The 15,817-nt window shown below is 52.1% G+C and overlaps 2 protein-coding genes across 2 annotated transcripts; one reads left to right on the top strand and one right to left on the bottom strand.

The window, feature by feature from the left end:
• Positions 1-212: 212 nt before the first annotated feature.
• Positions 213-2,856, bottom strand: LOC117843935 (probable BOI-related E3 ubiquitin-protein ligase 2). The gene is made up of 3 exons (XM_034724718.2): positions 1,733-2,856; positions 1,109-1,556; positions 213-1,031 (listed from the first exon to the last, which is right to left on the bottom strand). Exons 1-3 carry the CDS (start codon positions 1,789-1,791, stop codon positions 522-524), a joined length of 1,017 nt encoding a protein of 338 aa, XP_034580609.1. The 5' UTR covers positions 1,792-2,856; the 3' UTR covers positions 213-521.
• An 8,017-nt stretch (positions 2,857-10,873) lies between these two features.
• Positions 10,874-15,000, top strand: LOC117854670 (beta-1,2-xylosyltransferase XYXT1). The gene is made up of 5 exons (XM_034736899.2): positions 10,874-11,113; positions 11,236-11,289; positions 11,496-11,570; positions 11,667-11,729; positions 13,618-15,000. The coding sequence occupies exons 1-5, from the start codon at positions 10,972-10,974 to the stop codon at positions 14,796-14,798; spliced, it is 1,515 nt and encodes a 504-aa protein (XP_034592790.1). The 5' UTR covers positions 10,874-10,971; the 3' UTR covers positions 14,799-15,000.
• The last annotated feature ends 817 nt before the right edge of the window (positions 15,001-15,817 follow it).

Genomic DNA, 15,817 nt, shown 5'->3' with positions numbered 1-15,817 from the left:
ACATCATCCAAACACCTCAATATGTTAAACTTTAGCACTCTATTTGAGAATGTTAAAACTTTAACACTTGTTAAATTTTACATAGGGTATCAAACATGCCCTAAATCGCCTCAACGGAGCAAATTCAATCGAAAACTGATTTTACGAGGGCCAGCTGCCCATCCTATGACGTGGCGGAGCAGACTCTCGGCCATCGAATCAGCACCGAAAGGTTGAGATTGAGCCAGAGTGCGGCCCTATGTTCACAACGTATATAACCAATTCGATCTATCTACTCACCATTTGAACAACTCCACTAATTCCATCATGCAACACCAACAACACTACCGAAAGAACCCCAAATTGAGTATCCTCCGAGGCAACCCATAAAAAAATCGGTTTGTTAATTAGTTGGTTCGTCAGGTTCTAGCCTCGAAACAGAGGGGGAAAAATTGGAAGAAAAACAAAAGGACGCGACCTTGGAATGCACGAAGCACGATCGATCCACTGAATCTATACGTTGGCCTGCCGCGCCGACGAGGTCAGGACAGGAGGACGTGGAGCGAGGCGTTCTTGGTGGCCGCGCACACGGGGCACGCCTCGGCGGCCGCCTCGCACACGCCGCACAGGCACAGGTGCCGGCACGGCAGCAGCAGCACGCACGCGTCCGCCGCGCCGCACGACCTGCACGCCCTGCCCCCACCGGCGCCGGCCTCCCGCGCCGGCCCGAAGCAGCAGGACCGCGCGTCCTCGGCCTCGCCCTGCCCCTCCTCGGCGGCAGCTCCCGCGCGCGGCGCCCGCAGGAGCTGGTCGAGCGTGGCGCGGAGGCCCGCGGCGGCGGCCTCGTGGCCGGTGGCGACGCCCCGCCACGCCTGGCCCTCGGCGCCCACCTGCCGGAGCCGCTCGCCGAGCTCCGCGCCACGCGCCAGGGCGCGCTCCAGGTCCGCCTCCGCCGCCCGCAGGCGCCGCGCCGCCGCTCGCTCCACGGCCGACGCCACCGCCCTGACGTGCCGGCGCCGCGCCTCCTCCAGACCCGACCGCAGCCTCTCGTTCTGCATGCAGTCAGCTTGATAATTCACGGCGTGACCGAACGGCAGTTTCTTGCTGGGAAACCAAAACGCCGACGCACCTCGATGCGAATGAACGCGTCGATCTCGACGCTGTGGCGGTGGAGATGCGACAGGACGCCGTGCGACGCCAGCGTGGAGCCGGGCAGGTGGCGTCCACTGGTGGACGCGTCGACGGAGCAGAGGACCCTGCTCTGCACGTCCTCCGCGGCCGCGAACGCCTGCGGCACCGGCACGGGTAGCAGCGCGCGGTGGCCCTCCATGGTCAGGCCGGCGGCGCCGACCACGTCGCCGCCGGTCCGCGCGCGCTTCCTCGGCGCGAAGCAGACGCCGTCGTGAGGATTGTTGCTGTTGTTGTTGCAGGTGAGCTCGCTGCGCGGGTCGCTGAACACGGTGTTGCCGCCCACCTGGTGGTGGTGCTGCGCCGCGGGTGCCAGCGGGTGGTCGCCGCCGGGCTCGCCGAAGAAGCCGAACGCGGCGGTCGGCGGCGCGTCGTCCGGCGCTGGCCTGCTGTGAGACACGACACACGAAGGTGATGGATCGATCAACCGTCCGGGAGACATGGATAAATAGCCTGATGAGCGTGTGGGGCAGGAAGGGAGCACAGAACGCATGAGCGAGGATAAGGCAAGGACGGGGCTGCTCATGCACACCGTGCACGGTTGGGGAGAGAGAGTGTGACGAACCTGATGGCGAGCGAGTCATGGCGGAAGGCGTGGGCGAGGTGCTGGGCCTGCACGGCCATCCTCGCCTCGCTTAAACGAGAGAGATAGAGAGAGGACGGCAAGATGCGGGGGCAGGGATGCCGTTGGGCGGTGTCGCTGTAGGGCGACGACGACGACGACGAAACGGCCGCGTGGGATCACGTATGCGTGGGCGCGGGGCGAGCACCGGGGCAGCGCGAGGTTTTATATGGCAGGAAGCCAGGAACCGTCGGGGGGAAGAAGACACGTCGGCGTGGGGGTGTGGGGCCTACTCCGTCGGATCAAGAGGCGACAGATGCTGCTTGGTTTGACGAGCCGAGGCTTGGAGTATGGCATCGCATCCGGCGACAGAGGAGGCAAGCAAGCAGGCAATGGATGCTGGATGGGTTGGGGGATCGTGGCGCGGTGGCGGGATGCTGATGCCTGCCTTTCTCCGCTTTTCTTTCCCCGTTCCAGCCCTTTTTTTTTTCGCTCTCTTTCCCAGCTTTAGTCATTTTATCGCGTTCGCGGGGACTTTGCTCCCCCGTGCTTTCGGTTTCGGATACAGCGATGGTGAAGCGACGTGGGATTCGGGAACGGGAAGAGGACCACGGATCTCATGTTGCACAATTGCATCTTCCTTCTCGAGGGAAAGAATAGCACTACCCCATCACGTAAAAGAGAGTTTTTTTTTAACGAACGGGCACGAGAAAGTGCCTATTTCATTGATAGAGCAGAAGTGTACAGAAATAAACCCAAAAATTGAGAAGGAAAAGAAAAAAGAGAAGCTTTAGGAGACTACTCGCGTGCTAGGAGTAACGCTAAATCTTTGGCCCCCGCCAAGAGCCAAGCTGAGGCCTCATCCTTAATTTTCGCCATCAGAGTTATTGGTGAGGTCTCGTGCCTGTTGAAAATACGTGCATTCCGTTCTTTCCAAATTCCCACATGATTAGAAGAGTGAGGCTTCTTAGGGCCTTACGTGATAAGTTCGGTGTTGTGGTGATAGAAGCCCACCACTCCAGAGCGTTGGATGAAGGTCGCCATGCATTAGGCCGTAGATTAGGCTGCGCCAGCCATGTCGTCGTTTGATCTCATATTCTTCTTGTGTATCTGCACTCGACTAATAAGTGGTGTCCAGTCTCCATAGTGCATCTGCACAGAGCGCAAGTGGCGTTGTGGGGCCAACCGCGCTTGGCCAATCGATCAGCTGACCAAACTCGGTTTTGTGTAATTAGCCACGCGAAGAATTTGCACTTTGGTGGCGCCCATGATTTCCAGATGGAAGATATATTAGGTGTTTCGGTGCAACCCAGGAATTGTGCTCTATATGCCGAGGCCGTTGTATACATGCCCGATTTTATCAGCTTCCAGGTAATAGTGTCCGCTTCCCCTGTCCTGAGTTTCGTACCATTGACCAAGTGCCATAAGTGGGCAAACGACGCTAGATGAGAAGCGGTAATGTTACTGTCAATTGTGAGGTCGCGTATCCAGTTATTATTACTGATGGCATCATGGACGCTCCTGTTCTTTCTGCCTGAAATGGCGTAGAGGAGCGGGGCGATGTCTTTGGGGCGCTGGCCATGTAGCCATCCAGATGTCCAGAAACTGGTTTTTTTGCCGTTGCCCAGGGTGATAGACGTGCATGCAGCAAACAGTTGCCTGTCAGTCTCGTCGCATGGGGTTTCCGTGTTGCTCCAGGGTTTTTCCGGTGACACCCATTCATGCCAAAGCCACCTGATCCGGAGGGCTCGTGCGAATTTCTCTAGGTCTGGAATGCCCAGGCCCCCATATTGTTTCAGTAGGCAGGTTTTCGTCCAATTGACTTTGCATTTACCCCCAGTTAGTTGTTGGTCTCCTGCCCATAGGAATTTTTTCCGGATTTTGTCTATGTCGTGGAGTACTTCGTTGCTTGGTTTTAGAGTTGTAAAGAAATATACTGGTTGCGATGAGAGGACCGACTTTGTGAGGGTTATTCGTCCTGCCTGTGTTAGGTGACGTCCCGTCCATGTTGATAGTTTACCTGCCACTTTATCTATGAGTGGTTGGAAATCAATTTTCCTGAGGCGCCTTATTGATAGTGGGAGGCCGAGGTAGCGCATTGGGAAGTTTGTTCTTGTCGTCGGCAAATCGTTAAGTAATCGGTCCAGGTCAATGGTATGACAGCTGATGGGCGCAATCTGCGTCTTGTGCAGATTCGTGCGTAGTCCTGTGGCTTCCCCAAATTTTTGCAGGATGCTTGCCAAGTTGGAGATGTCTTTACGTGTGGGCTTAATGAAAATCGCCGCATCGTCGGCGTACAGGGATGCTGTAAATCTTGTCGCTCGTCCTCCTAGTTTGGTGAGTAGGCCCCTCTGAGTCGCTTGAGCGATAATGTGCTGTAGTAGGTCGATGGCCAGAACAAAAAGGAGGGGTGAAAGCGGGTCGCCCTGTCTGAGGCCTCGTCCGTGGTGAATCGGAGGCAAAGGCGTGCCGTTCAGTAGCACTTTTGAAGTTGAGGTGGCAAGGAGGGCCGTGATCCATTGGTTCCAATGAGCAGGGAAGCCTTTGTGCTGCAGCAAATCGATGAGGTAGTCCCAGCGTACTGAATCAAAAGCTTTTGAGATGTCGAGTTTCATGAATAGGGCCGATGTTGCCTTCCGGTGGAATTGGCGGGCAATGTTTCTGACATATAAGAAGTTGTCGTGAATACTACGGCACTTGATGAAAGCGCTCTGGCAAGGTGAGATGATGGCATTCATATGAGGCCCGAGTCGGAGCGCCAGAACTTTAGTGATGATTTTCGCAAAAGCGTGGATGAGGCTGATTGGTCGATAATCTAGAATGGTTTCTGCACCCTCCTTTTTAGGGATAAGAACGATGTTAGCCTTATTTAGGAGGTTAAGGTCATTGCAGCGGATATTGTAGAAAGCATTAATCGCCGACATTATGTCTCCTTTGATGGTGTTCCAGCATGTCTTGAAGAAGAGGCCTGTGAAGCCGTCAGGGCCGGGTGCCCGATCATGCGGTAATTGTTTGATGGCATGTAGGATCTCCATTTCTTCGAACGGCCGGTCCAGGTCAGAAAGGTCTTCCTGGGGGTGGTGTAGATTTTCCCAGCGCAGGTCTCGTGTGCGTTGTTGGGGTGTCATCATAAAACTGCTGAAGTGGTCGTGAATGACGTTTTGCCTATCTTGATGCGTGAGGGCCCAGCCTGTGTCGGATCTCAGCCTTTGTATGAATTTTTTTCTTCTTCACGCGTTGGCCTTAAGATGGAAGTAACGTGTATTCGCATCTCCCTCATGTAGGTTGTTGATGCGCGATGACTGTCGTCTCCTTGTTCGCTCGATTACTGCCCACCCTAGAATACGTTTTTTGAGTTTGGCTCGTAGGGCAAATTCAGCATCCGAAAGGGGTCTAAGGTCTTGTGCCGTATCAAGATGTAGTATCACCACTTGTGCCATCTGCAGCTTTAGTTTACCGTCTGAAGTGATGGAATTGCTCCATTTCCTTAGCGCCCTTGCCGTTAAGTGCAGCTTGTGACCTAGGCGGTGGAACGGCTCGGTATGGTGCGTTGGAAGGCACCATGTTCTCTGTACAATGTCTTGAAAATGTGGTAGTTTTGTCCAAAAGTTCTCAAATTTAAACAGCCGTGGTTTCCGTGGTCCGGACAGTCGCGCTAGCAACAGAGGGCAGTGGTCGGAGTGGGAGGAGGAAAGGGCGTGTAGGGTGTGGTCATCGAAAGTGATGTCCCAGGCTTCATTGCAGAAGAAGCGGTCCAGATGTGAAAGCGTCGGTTGGCGCCTTTCATTGCTCCACGTGTATTTGCGGTTTTGTAGATGAATTTCTTTAAGGCCACAGAAAGCTAGGGTGTTTTGGAAACGACGCATCAGGTTTAGGTTCAATCTTCTATTGTTTTTGTCTCGTGCCTTGTATATGAGATTGAAATCACCAATAATTAACCACCTGATATCGTTGTCGGGCTTTATGTTTCGCATGTGTTGCATGAATGCCGATTTCAGGTTCGTCCTGGATGGGCCGTAGACTGTCGTTAGGCGATAATCAGTGCTGTAGTGTTTGGCCGATACTGTTGCCGTAAGTGAGTAGCGCCCGATTTGGATATCAGTAAGGTCGACGAAATTGGCATCCCAAAGGATTAGTATTCCTCCCTTTGTGCCCTGCGCTGGTTTGTAGGCGAAATTAGACAGGCGGTAGCCACCCAAGAAGGCAGCAAGGGTTGCATCAATTTGGTTGAGCTTAGTTTCTTGAAGGCACGCAATATGGCACGGTGCGTCTTTTATTGTTTCATGGACAACCATGCATCTCGCGGGAGCATTTAGGCCACACACGTTCGAACTGATGGTGTCGAAGCTAGCTACATGCATTTGGGAGACTTACAACGCAACAGGTAGAAGCGTAGTGTTCATAGTGCTTGTGGGTGGAGGTAAACCAGGTCGCGGTGTATGAGAGTACGGCTGCGCACCTATGATAACGAAACTCGTTGGAGTAAGTGGTGACGACAAATGCGTTGGAAGGTCGATGCACATGCAGATGCGTTGCCCGAAGGTCGAAGCCAGCAGGGCAAAGTCTATGTCGCGTACAATAAAACCGAAAGGTCGAGCCGAAAAGGCTATCGCAGCTCCTAGCCCGCAGATCGCAGCCAGCAGGGCACGGAGGGTTAAACATAAAGCAGTACGGTAGGATGTTCAGATACATGGAGATGGCAGTTCTCCAACAGTAAATAGGTCCTCGGCGAATCATTCTTGACATAGGGCGAGCTCGTTCTGGATGTCATGGACTGTCTGTCCAGCATGCTGGATAAGTGCTTCATTGACCTGTCCTTCATCGTCCAGGTCGAACAGGGCCGTCATAGCTGCAATGATATGGTCCGGGAGCGGCCACTGGTGTGAGTTGATGTATTCCTGCAAGATGTCCTCAAGTGGACGTAGCTCATCGTCCGAGACACCTAACTTGCGCCACAAGTTGCGTTGGGCGCGCTCCATAGCAGGCACGGACGGCTTCATGGAAAGTTTGGCGCTCCTATGGACTGAGGACATGTCGAAGCTTCGCCGTGTGCGCTGGCGACGTATCGGGAGTTGCTGCAGTATCGGCGGGGCTGGTGCGGCGAAGAGGTCGTCGACGGACCCACCCTCCGCCGCGGAGGCTACCCCCGTGTCGTGGATGACATCAACAACAGCGTGGGCAGCAGCATGGGCGCTCATGGCACCGGACGTAGGTACCTGCATGTCGTGCAGTGTTGTAGCAGCAGTGTCTCGCCCATCCTCAGGCGAAGCGGTGTCCTGGCCCAGCTCAACGTCGTCCGGCCCAGGTAAGAGCACAGCGGCGTCAGGGAGATTGGCTCGCGCACTCCCCACGGCAGCAGCGACCGGCCCAGGGAAGAGCGTTGGCCCATCTTGCGCACCGCTGGGAAGCAGCCCAGCAGGTGCCAATGCACGTGCGCCCGAGCCAGAGACAGGGCCCAGGAGTTCGGCCCGTGGAGCCCCCCACACCGTGGCAGCAGCTGGCCCGCGAAGCGGCCCAACAGGTGCCACTGCGAGCAGCCCAGGATGTGCAGAAGCTAGGGGCCGCCGAGGGGTGCCTGCCGGCACCATGGCCATCGATCCGCTCGGTGCAGATGCGGCGGCCGTCGCCGAAGATGCCGCCACGACGGTGGTGAGCCCTTCTGTGGCCACAGCTGGTGTGTCACCGCCCAGCTGCATCTAGTCCAGGGCAAGCTCGACCTCGCGCCTCGAGGGTGGCCCATGAAGCGCCGCGCCAAGCCTGTCGAAGACCCGTTGCAGAGGCACCAGGTGCAGTGCAGGATCGGACCAGGCCTGATTCCCCGCCAGGCGCGGCGGGGTGTCAAGACCGATGCCGTCCATCAGGGAGCATGACCTGGAGAAGAACTCGTCGACGCGTGTGCTCCAAGGTTCTGGCTGTTCAGGGACTGCATAGATGAAGCCGGGCTTAACATAGCAATTGAACGCACCTGGGAGTTGGCCATTGCCTGGAAGGTATGCTGGATCGCCATGGCTTGAGCGTTGAAGAGGGCCTTGACCTGCGCACTTACCATGGCCTTGAGGTCGTTGAAGCGCGGCAAGGCGGGAGCGAAGGCGGCGAAGCTTGCCTTGCATGGTGCTTGGGTCGGCGTAGGGGCGACAGGGAGTGAAGCTTCAGCAGCCCGTTCCTGTCCCCCCCCTGAACTCAGCATCCCATCTTCGTGGTGACCTCGTGCGGTCGCGGCGCACGACGTCACGCCTGCGGCTGTCGTGGAGCTTGCTGCTTCGGTCGCGCCCTCGTCCCGGATGGTCGTAGCCGTCGTCGTTGTCGTCATCATCCGGCCGACGTGGCCAGTGGAAAGAGTTGCGGCATGAGCCACTGCCGCCCCTCCTACTGTCGCGGTTGCGGCGGGAGACGTCGTTGCGCCCGTTGTTCTTGTCCTGTTCATCACGCCCGTGGTCCCAGGTGCCACGGCTATGACCACGGTCCTCCTCGACGCGCTGCTCCGTATCCCGTGGCGGCCGTGGTAGCTTGGCGGGGAACTTTGAGCGCGCGTCAGAGGGGGCGCCATCCGGGAGGCCATAGCGCCAAGCGTATCCCCGACGTGTTGGAGTGAAGGCGGATGGGTTGTTGATGGCGCCGTCGAGGTCGCGTGCCGCCGCCGTGTAGTCCTCCAGTACGCCAAGGTGCAAGAAGACCTCGTAGCGTACGCCCTGCTGCCAACGGTCCGGCAACGATGTTGTGATGGTCACCGTGGAGGACTTATCAGCAGGTCGATGGGTGAAGAGCAGCCAGACACGCTTGGGGATTGCACTTGGATTTGCCGTCCAAGCCCAGAGATCGACATGCCTGGTGTCGGTCTGTTGGACGAGGTTGGTGTTGATGTACTGGAGGGCGCAGTGCGTGCCGATGATCCTCTCGACGATGTCCGGTGTGCAAGCATGGATGGGGATGCCGTCAAGGTAGAGCCGTACGTGGAAGAAGATGCGCAAGCCGAGCGCATGGCTTAGGCTACGCCACGACCGGAGACAAATGTCGATGCCGTGCCCCTGAAAGCGCCCGCGGGTGCGAGCGGTGGCACACTGCTCGGTGGTGGCGAAGCGGATGAGGAAGGGCTCCGGTTGGTGGACGGCGACGATGATGTCGCCCTGCTGGAGTCGAAGCTGTTCCCTGAGCAGATCTTCGATGTCCCTGGCTCCAGCCCCGCGCGGCATGTGAATGGCCCAGGGGACCAGAGCCGTGCCTTCCCACTCCCTGGCATCGCGCTCCAGGTCGAAGGAGTTGGGCACGATAATTGTCTCCTCGTTAGGGCGGGTGTTGGGGTCGCCGATGGCCATTGGGCGAGGTGACGATGAAGGTGGCGGTGGTGGCGGTGGTGGCAAAGGGACTGGAGGAGATTTGGGATGATGTCGTGAGGAGGTGTAAGCGGGAGCTGGCGGCTTGCGGCGAAGGGGAGGTTGTGGGCAGGGAGCAGCGGCTGCAAGCGGTTGTGCTTGGTGGTGCTGTCGTCGGAGTGGAGGGCGCGGCTCGCGGCAGAGCTTCTCCCGGTGCCCCGAGCGGCGGCACCTAAAGCAGCGGACCGGGTCTCTGCACGCAGCCGCCCGGTGATCTTTGGCCAGGCAATTGACGCAGCGCCCGGCGGTAACGCGTTGGAAGGAAAGCAGAGCTGTGGTAGATGTTTGTCTTGAATGTCCGCCGCGTGGCCGGTCATGTCCCCCATCACGTCGAGCCACGTCGGGCGGCGTGCGGAGAGCGGGGTGTCGCCTGCGCTTCATAGCTAGAATCCACCCCTCAGTCGGCGAGGCGATAGGCGGAGGGGAGAGGGCCTGCTGGCAGGCGCCGCTGCGGCACGGTCTTGGCGCCTCAGCGCCGTAAATGCGACGCGGCTGAGCGGAGGCACCGGAGTAAAGGCCCTGTACGCGGTGCTTAGAGGGCGCCACGGACCGTCGGGTTGAAAGGGGGGCCGCCCGGAAGGGAGCAGAGAGGGCGCCCAGGCGGACAACTTCGGCATAGCTCCTTCCTCGATTCGCGGAGACGGGTAGAGGAGGGGACGTCGCAGGCGGTAGATCCGCAGCCCGGGCCACCGGATCCGGCGTCAGAGGCTGCAGATCCGGCGATCCGAGCTGGGTACGGAGGTGGTTCGCCGATGGGGAGCAATTGTTGAAGAAATGCTCCCAGGTGGGGGGTGTGAGCTGGCTGTGGGTGGTGTGGGTGGTTGGCGAGCGAGACATGGGGGGAGGGGCCGCGAGTAGGGGAAGCGGCGGCCGGCGTTGATGGCGGTGCGGCGGCGGCGGCGGTGGGGAGCGGGCGGCTAGGTCGGGAGGCATCCTTCTACGGCCGCGACCTGATTCAAATCAATAATTGATCACAACGCCTTGCACACGCAAAAGAGAGTTTTATTGCAATTCATCAAACGTTGCATAGCCAACAGTTTTTCAAGCTTTTATTGGAGACCGCCAGTGAGATGGCCATATATTGATGATGACAGACAGTTTTAAGATACCCTTAATAAATTATTTGATTTTTTTTAACGCGGACAAAAGCCCGTCTGCAATTTTATTAAAAAAGATGATAAAGGTAAAATTTGTCAGTAACGAGCAGTAAAAGAAAACTTGATAGTCTATGCGCAATTCTTACTAGCAGAGGAGGAGGAGGGTGTCATCTTTTTTTAGAGAGATTTTAGAGAGCTCCATCCGACGAAATCAAACGGTAGAAACAAAGAAAGTAATATGAAGGACCTAAAGAAAAGTACTAAGAAGTACCAATTTGATGGAACCAAGTATAAAATTTATAAAAAATTACTATGATGTCCTTTAAATTATGTGTAAATCTATTTATTTTTTAAGAAAGTACCTGCAATTACCACTGCTACTTTAAAAGTATTGTAACAAATCTCTTTTTAATAATGAAGTAGTTATGAGGTCATCCTCCTCCTCGTCGTCTGACAGTAAAAAGGCAGTCGATAAAACCTTGGTTTCAATGTGGTGAGTCATCGATAAAGAATGAAAAATGGTTCGATTATGCTATAAAATTTGGGCTTGGAATTTGGAAAAAAAAAGGGATTGTCACCTAAAAAATGCTGTAGTGATAGTACTGAAGCAGCCGATCTGGAGCGCTGGTTTCCGTTCGGACGGTCAAATCCCACTGCAGAGGATCTTGTTCCCACAGCCTCGAAGAAAATACCAAAATCATACACTGAACAGAGCTCGAGAAGTTGACTAGCATAGCGAGGAGGCGACAGGCGAGGAAGGTAAAACAGCGGCGGCATGGGGTCGCCCAAGGCGGCCAGGAGCATGGTGAAGCAGCGCATCTGCCGTCGCCGGTTCGGCGCGCTGTTCGCTGCCGCCCTCGTCGCGGCCGTCCTCGCTGTCTTCGTCTTCTCCGACCTGTTCGCGCAGGATCCAAACGGTGAGCTTTCCATGGGTTCTGAGCTAAACGACAGCTAGTGCATCTTTCTTCTGTTGATTTCTTCTTCCCCTATCACCGAATGTGTATGTGCGTTCTTACTAGATGTTTATTGGGACTCGTAGCCTCCTCGCAGTTTAACGCCCTCCGGCCAGTGCGCGATGCGTCGGAACCTGCAGGTAAGTCAAGAAAAAAGATCGAATTTATGTGGCTTCAAAGGTTTTTTCTTGTTCCTTTTTAGCTGGTGGACTTCGGGTTTGGAAGGATTGGGCTTCTCGAAGCAGGAAGGGGTTTTATTTTTCAGTTCCTTTTTAGCTGGTGGACTTCGGGTTTTGGAATCTAGACCGGATTGGTCGGATTTGATAATTTGGTTTGCAATGTGCAGAGACCGGGAAATCTCCCAACAAGGAGGATCTTGCAACGGCGACATCTGATCAAGAACTCGATGCTGGAAATTCTGGTGTGGCATTGTTACTTCACTGCTTCATGTCACAGCCTGAGGGAATTAGCTAATTTGAAGTTCTGAATCTCGTGAGTTGGTGAAATGTACCTACAGTGGGCGAAGGAGGGACAGCAAAGGCAGTGCCGGCACAAGGAGAAAGAAGCACAGGAGGATCCGGTATGCATCCCTGATCTCATTGTGAATTAGTTTGGAGATGCTACTAATGCAGGTCACACTGTCTATACTTTTTTTTTTGTTGTTGTTTGGACTCACATCTAGAACCTGTCAAATACTGTGCAGATAAATCTCTAATTGCCCTGTTTGTTTCTATGCTTGTGAATACACTGCTGGGTAGATGCCTGTACCATAAGTCCAGAACTAGTACAACATAGAGTGTTCCAACTTACCTGCGTTATCCAGCACCAAGAGATAGTAAAAAAAGGGCTTTTAAAGGGGGTCAAACTCTTCCTTGGACTGGATTAAAGATAAAGATAATTGCTTGATATGCTTTAGATGAACCACAGGGGAATTAGCATTTGTTGTAGACACTCCTTACATTTAGCAGCTGATAATTTGTACTGGTGGTCTACGTAATGGAACTTGTCCTGCACACTGCCAAAAGTTGTTCAGGGAAAATAGCTGTGAAACTAAACACGTTTCATGGTTATGGATACATTAGTATAAAAAATCGGAGGACAAGATTGCAACAATTTTCTTTTTATCTACCTATAGGAGCACACTTTAGATATAACCAGTCAGCTTGTTTATCTGAGGGTGACAGTTTAGTTACTTAAGGATTAAATATGATGGCTGCATTTATTTATGTTTGCTTTAGATCCTTCATATAAAGTTTGCCGTCTCAAAACTTCAGCCTACAGCAGAAGCCTTAGAGTTAACCTGTCACTAATGAATTGAAAAAAAAGTTCGATTGGCAACCAAATGTACTTTTTATGAGGTTGTTTTGTGAAATTGTCACAGCAAAACATAAATTGTGTTTACCTTTTGTTTTTATTCTAAGTGTAGCACATTCTTCACCTATCATGGCTCACAGGACAACAGAGATCCAAGAGTGCTGAAAAATAGGAACATTTATTGTTATCAAACAATGGTATGGTACTTCATTGAAAGAAACAAACATACATATGTACATCTAGTAGTATCCCACTAGCACCTTGCTGGTTCCTTGGATTAGATCTACTTCTATAAACAGTAGCATACTCAATATTTCCTAATCTATTTATACTTTGAAAAGTATGCCATTGAAACATGCCTTTTACATGAAATTTGATTTCTTTTAATGAAACAATGCATGTGGCTTCACAAACTTACACCCTTCCACTTCAAAGCTGTCCAATGAAACATCTATAAATAATTTATGGTGTGGGGATCAGATCAATGCCAGTGTTTGGTGTGTCATATAGAGGGAAAAAGTCCATTTTACTCCCTTGCATTTTTGAGTTATTTTGGAGTAAAATCTTATTTTATACTATAGTACCAACTCCAGTTTTATTTGCTTATAGTTTAGGACATGGACGCAGTCCCTTCCTTCCTTTTTTTCCCCATTTCTGTATCTTAATATATATAAAATAAAATCATAGTCATATAGAAGTACTTTCGAGGTTGAGCTTATTGATATTATTCTCATATGACATCATGCATTTTGACTTGTAATACTAGTCAGGTTTTAGAAGTTCCATTGCACACAATCTAAAAGTTGAAATGTATTTTGTACTGGAGGTTTTCATCCAATCAAGTCAGCTGCACATTTTGGTTTGATTTGGTTGTGTTTTACAGTAGTACTACACGATGCTTTTGAGACATTTCTAGTCTTGTATGATATTGCACAATGAAATCAAATTATGCATCATCAGATGTTTCCCTGTTGATGTGATTTGATGACCATTAAATCTGTTTATGCATTAGATCTGTAGCAGCCAAATACTTTCTTTACTTGCAATTACAATTGTAATTGTTTATCAAATGACCAAACAAAAAAATTCACAACTATTTCCCAATGACAAGTACTAACATTTAGAACTGGTGATTTCATATTATTTACTAACAGGTTTAGTTCAGTACTCGAGATGCACACCTGGAACTGGAACAACCATCTGTGATCTCTCCAACCAGCGCTATGACATCTGTGAGCTTTGTGGTGATGCTCGCACCATCGGCCACTCCTCTACTGTAATTTATGTCCCACAGTCCCGCACTTCCAATGGCGAAGAGTGGAGCATTCCGGCACAGTCCCGGAAAAGCCTTCCATGGATCAAGAAGGTGACTGTCAAATCCCTGAACGCTTCCCAACTGGAGCCAAGTTGCACATCCAGGCATGCCATACCGGCCATTGTCTTTGCATTGGGTGGGTTTACAGGGAATATCTGGCATGATGTCAGTGATGTTCTTCTCCCTCTGTTTCTTACTGCCCACCAGTTTGACCGAGATGTTCAACTACTTATCACCAACAATAAGCCCTGGTTCATCAAAAAGTATGCAGCAATCTTTCACCGCCTCACGAAGCACCACATTATTGATTTTGATGCAGACAACCAGGTCAGGTGCTATCCACATGTCATTGTTGGACTTAGGAGCCACCGGGATCTTGGTATTGATCCGAACTCTACGCCACAGAACTACACGATGGTGGATTTCCACTTGTTTGTCCGTGAATCCTATGGATTGCCTGCACCCGAAGTGGATATACCATACAGGGCTGACAAAGATGACCCTGAGAGGAAGCCCCGGATAATGCTCATCGATCGGGGCAAGACACGGAGGTTCATGAATGCCCCTGATGTTTTACAAGGACTTGATTGGTTTGGTTTCGAGGTGGTCAAGGCAGACCCGAGGATTGACTCCAATCTTGATGAATTCGTGCGCCTGGTCGACTCTTGTGATGCAATCATGGGTGTTCACGGTGCGGGCTTGACTAACATGATGTTCCTGCGGTCAGGTGCAGTGTTGGTGCACATTGTACCATATGGCATTGAGTTCATGGCTGATGGATTATACGGCGCACCTGCAAGGGACATGGGCCTGAGACACGTGCAGTACAGCATCAGTCCGGATGAGAGCACGTTACTGGAGAAGTATGGTTGGAACCATACGGTAATCAAAGATCCAGAAGCCATCAGGAAAAGTGGATGGGAGAAGGTTGGGGAGTTCTATATGTCCGCACAGGACATCGTGCTCAACATGACAAGGTTTGGGTCTAGCTTGCTGAAGGCAATAGAGTTCATTATGTAGGTGCATGAGGCGAGGTTTCTGTCAGCTATGGAGTCTCTTCATTTTTCGCAGAAAGAAAAGGTAGCAAATTTACACTTTGTGTTTATAGGGTTTATTAGTGTTCTTCTCGTGGTGCTTCTGTATAGAATTGAAAATGTATGATTCGATTGACAATTCTGTGGATGTTACAGAAAAGATGATATAAGGCAGTGTTCAGTTTTAATCTTGCCTCCATATTGCGCTGTTGGCATCTTGGTTTCTCCCTGCTCAAATCTGTAGTCCTTGTCTTGCATTCTTTGCTGGTGAACAGACACAGTGAAACTAACAAACAAGGGATATGACGTAACATCCATAAATGGTGAAAACAAATAAATTACAAGCAAAGGAAGATACGATTTTCTCGGGCTATCTAATATCCTGTCCTGTATTGAATTGTAATATTACTATTTTAAACTATCAGTGGATCTGGCCAACGCACGCCAACTCGCCAAGTATATAGCACTGGTACCTGACGGGGATGTCTGGCCGCTGCTGCTGAACCCGGATCTCGTCCTTGCGACCTTGCCTTGTTTAAAACATGCAGTTGCAGCCCAGGCGCCCAGCATGCGATCGTTCAAGCTAGCTAACATTGCTGGAGGCTGGGCGCCTGCATCTTCCCGAGTTGATGATGCGCAAATCGAGAGCCAGAATGCAGATGGTATAGTAATGAGCTGCGTGGTAGAACTTGAAGGCTTTCGAGTGACGACCAGTGTAGATTAGAGCATGTATAATAGCAGGCTAGGCTGAATGCTGAGGTGAAAGAGAAAAGGAGAGAGAGGAGCAGCAGGCTGTAACTTACAGCCCGCTTAGACATAAGAATTAAGAAATTTTGTGAGGGGGACAAGTGGACCTTGTATTACTATTGAAGAGCTTACTAGTATATGGGTGAGCTGAGAGGTAGGCTGCAAAGATACTTACAACCAGCTCTTAGGGAGGTTTGGATACGAAGTGCTAAACTTTAGCAGGGTCACATTGGATGTTCGGATGCTAATTAAAAAGAC

Source organism: Setaria viridis, chromosome 1 (assembly GCF_005286985.2).
Source record: "Setaria viridis chromosome 1, Setaria_viridis_v4.0, whole genome shotgun sequence".
Classification (NCBI taxonomy): domain Eukaryota; kingdom Viridiplantae; phylum Streptophyta; class Magnoliopsida; order Poales; family Poaceae; genus Setaria; species Setaria viridis.
This window is presented reverse-complemented; position numbering and strand designations above follow the sequence as displayed.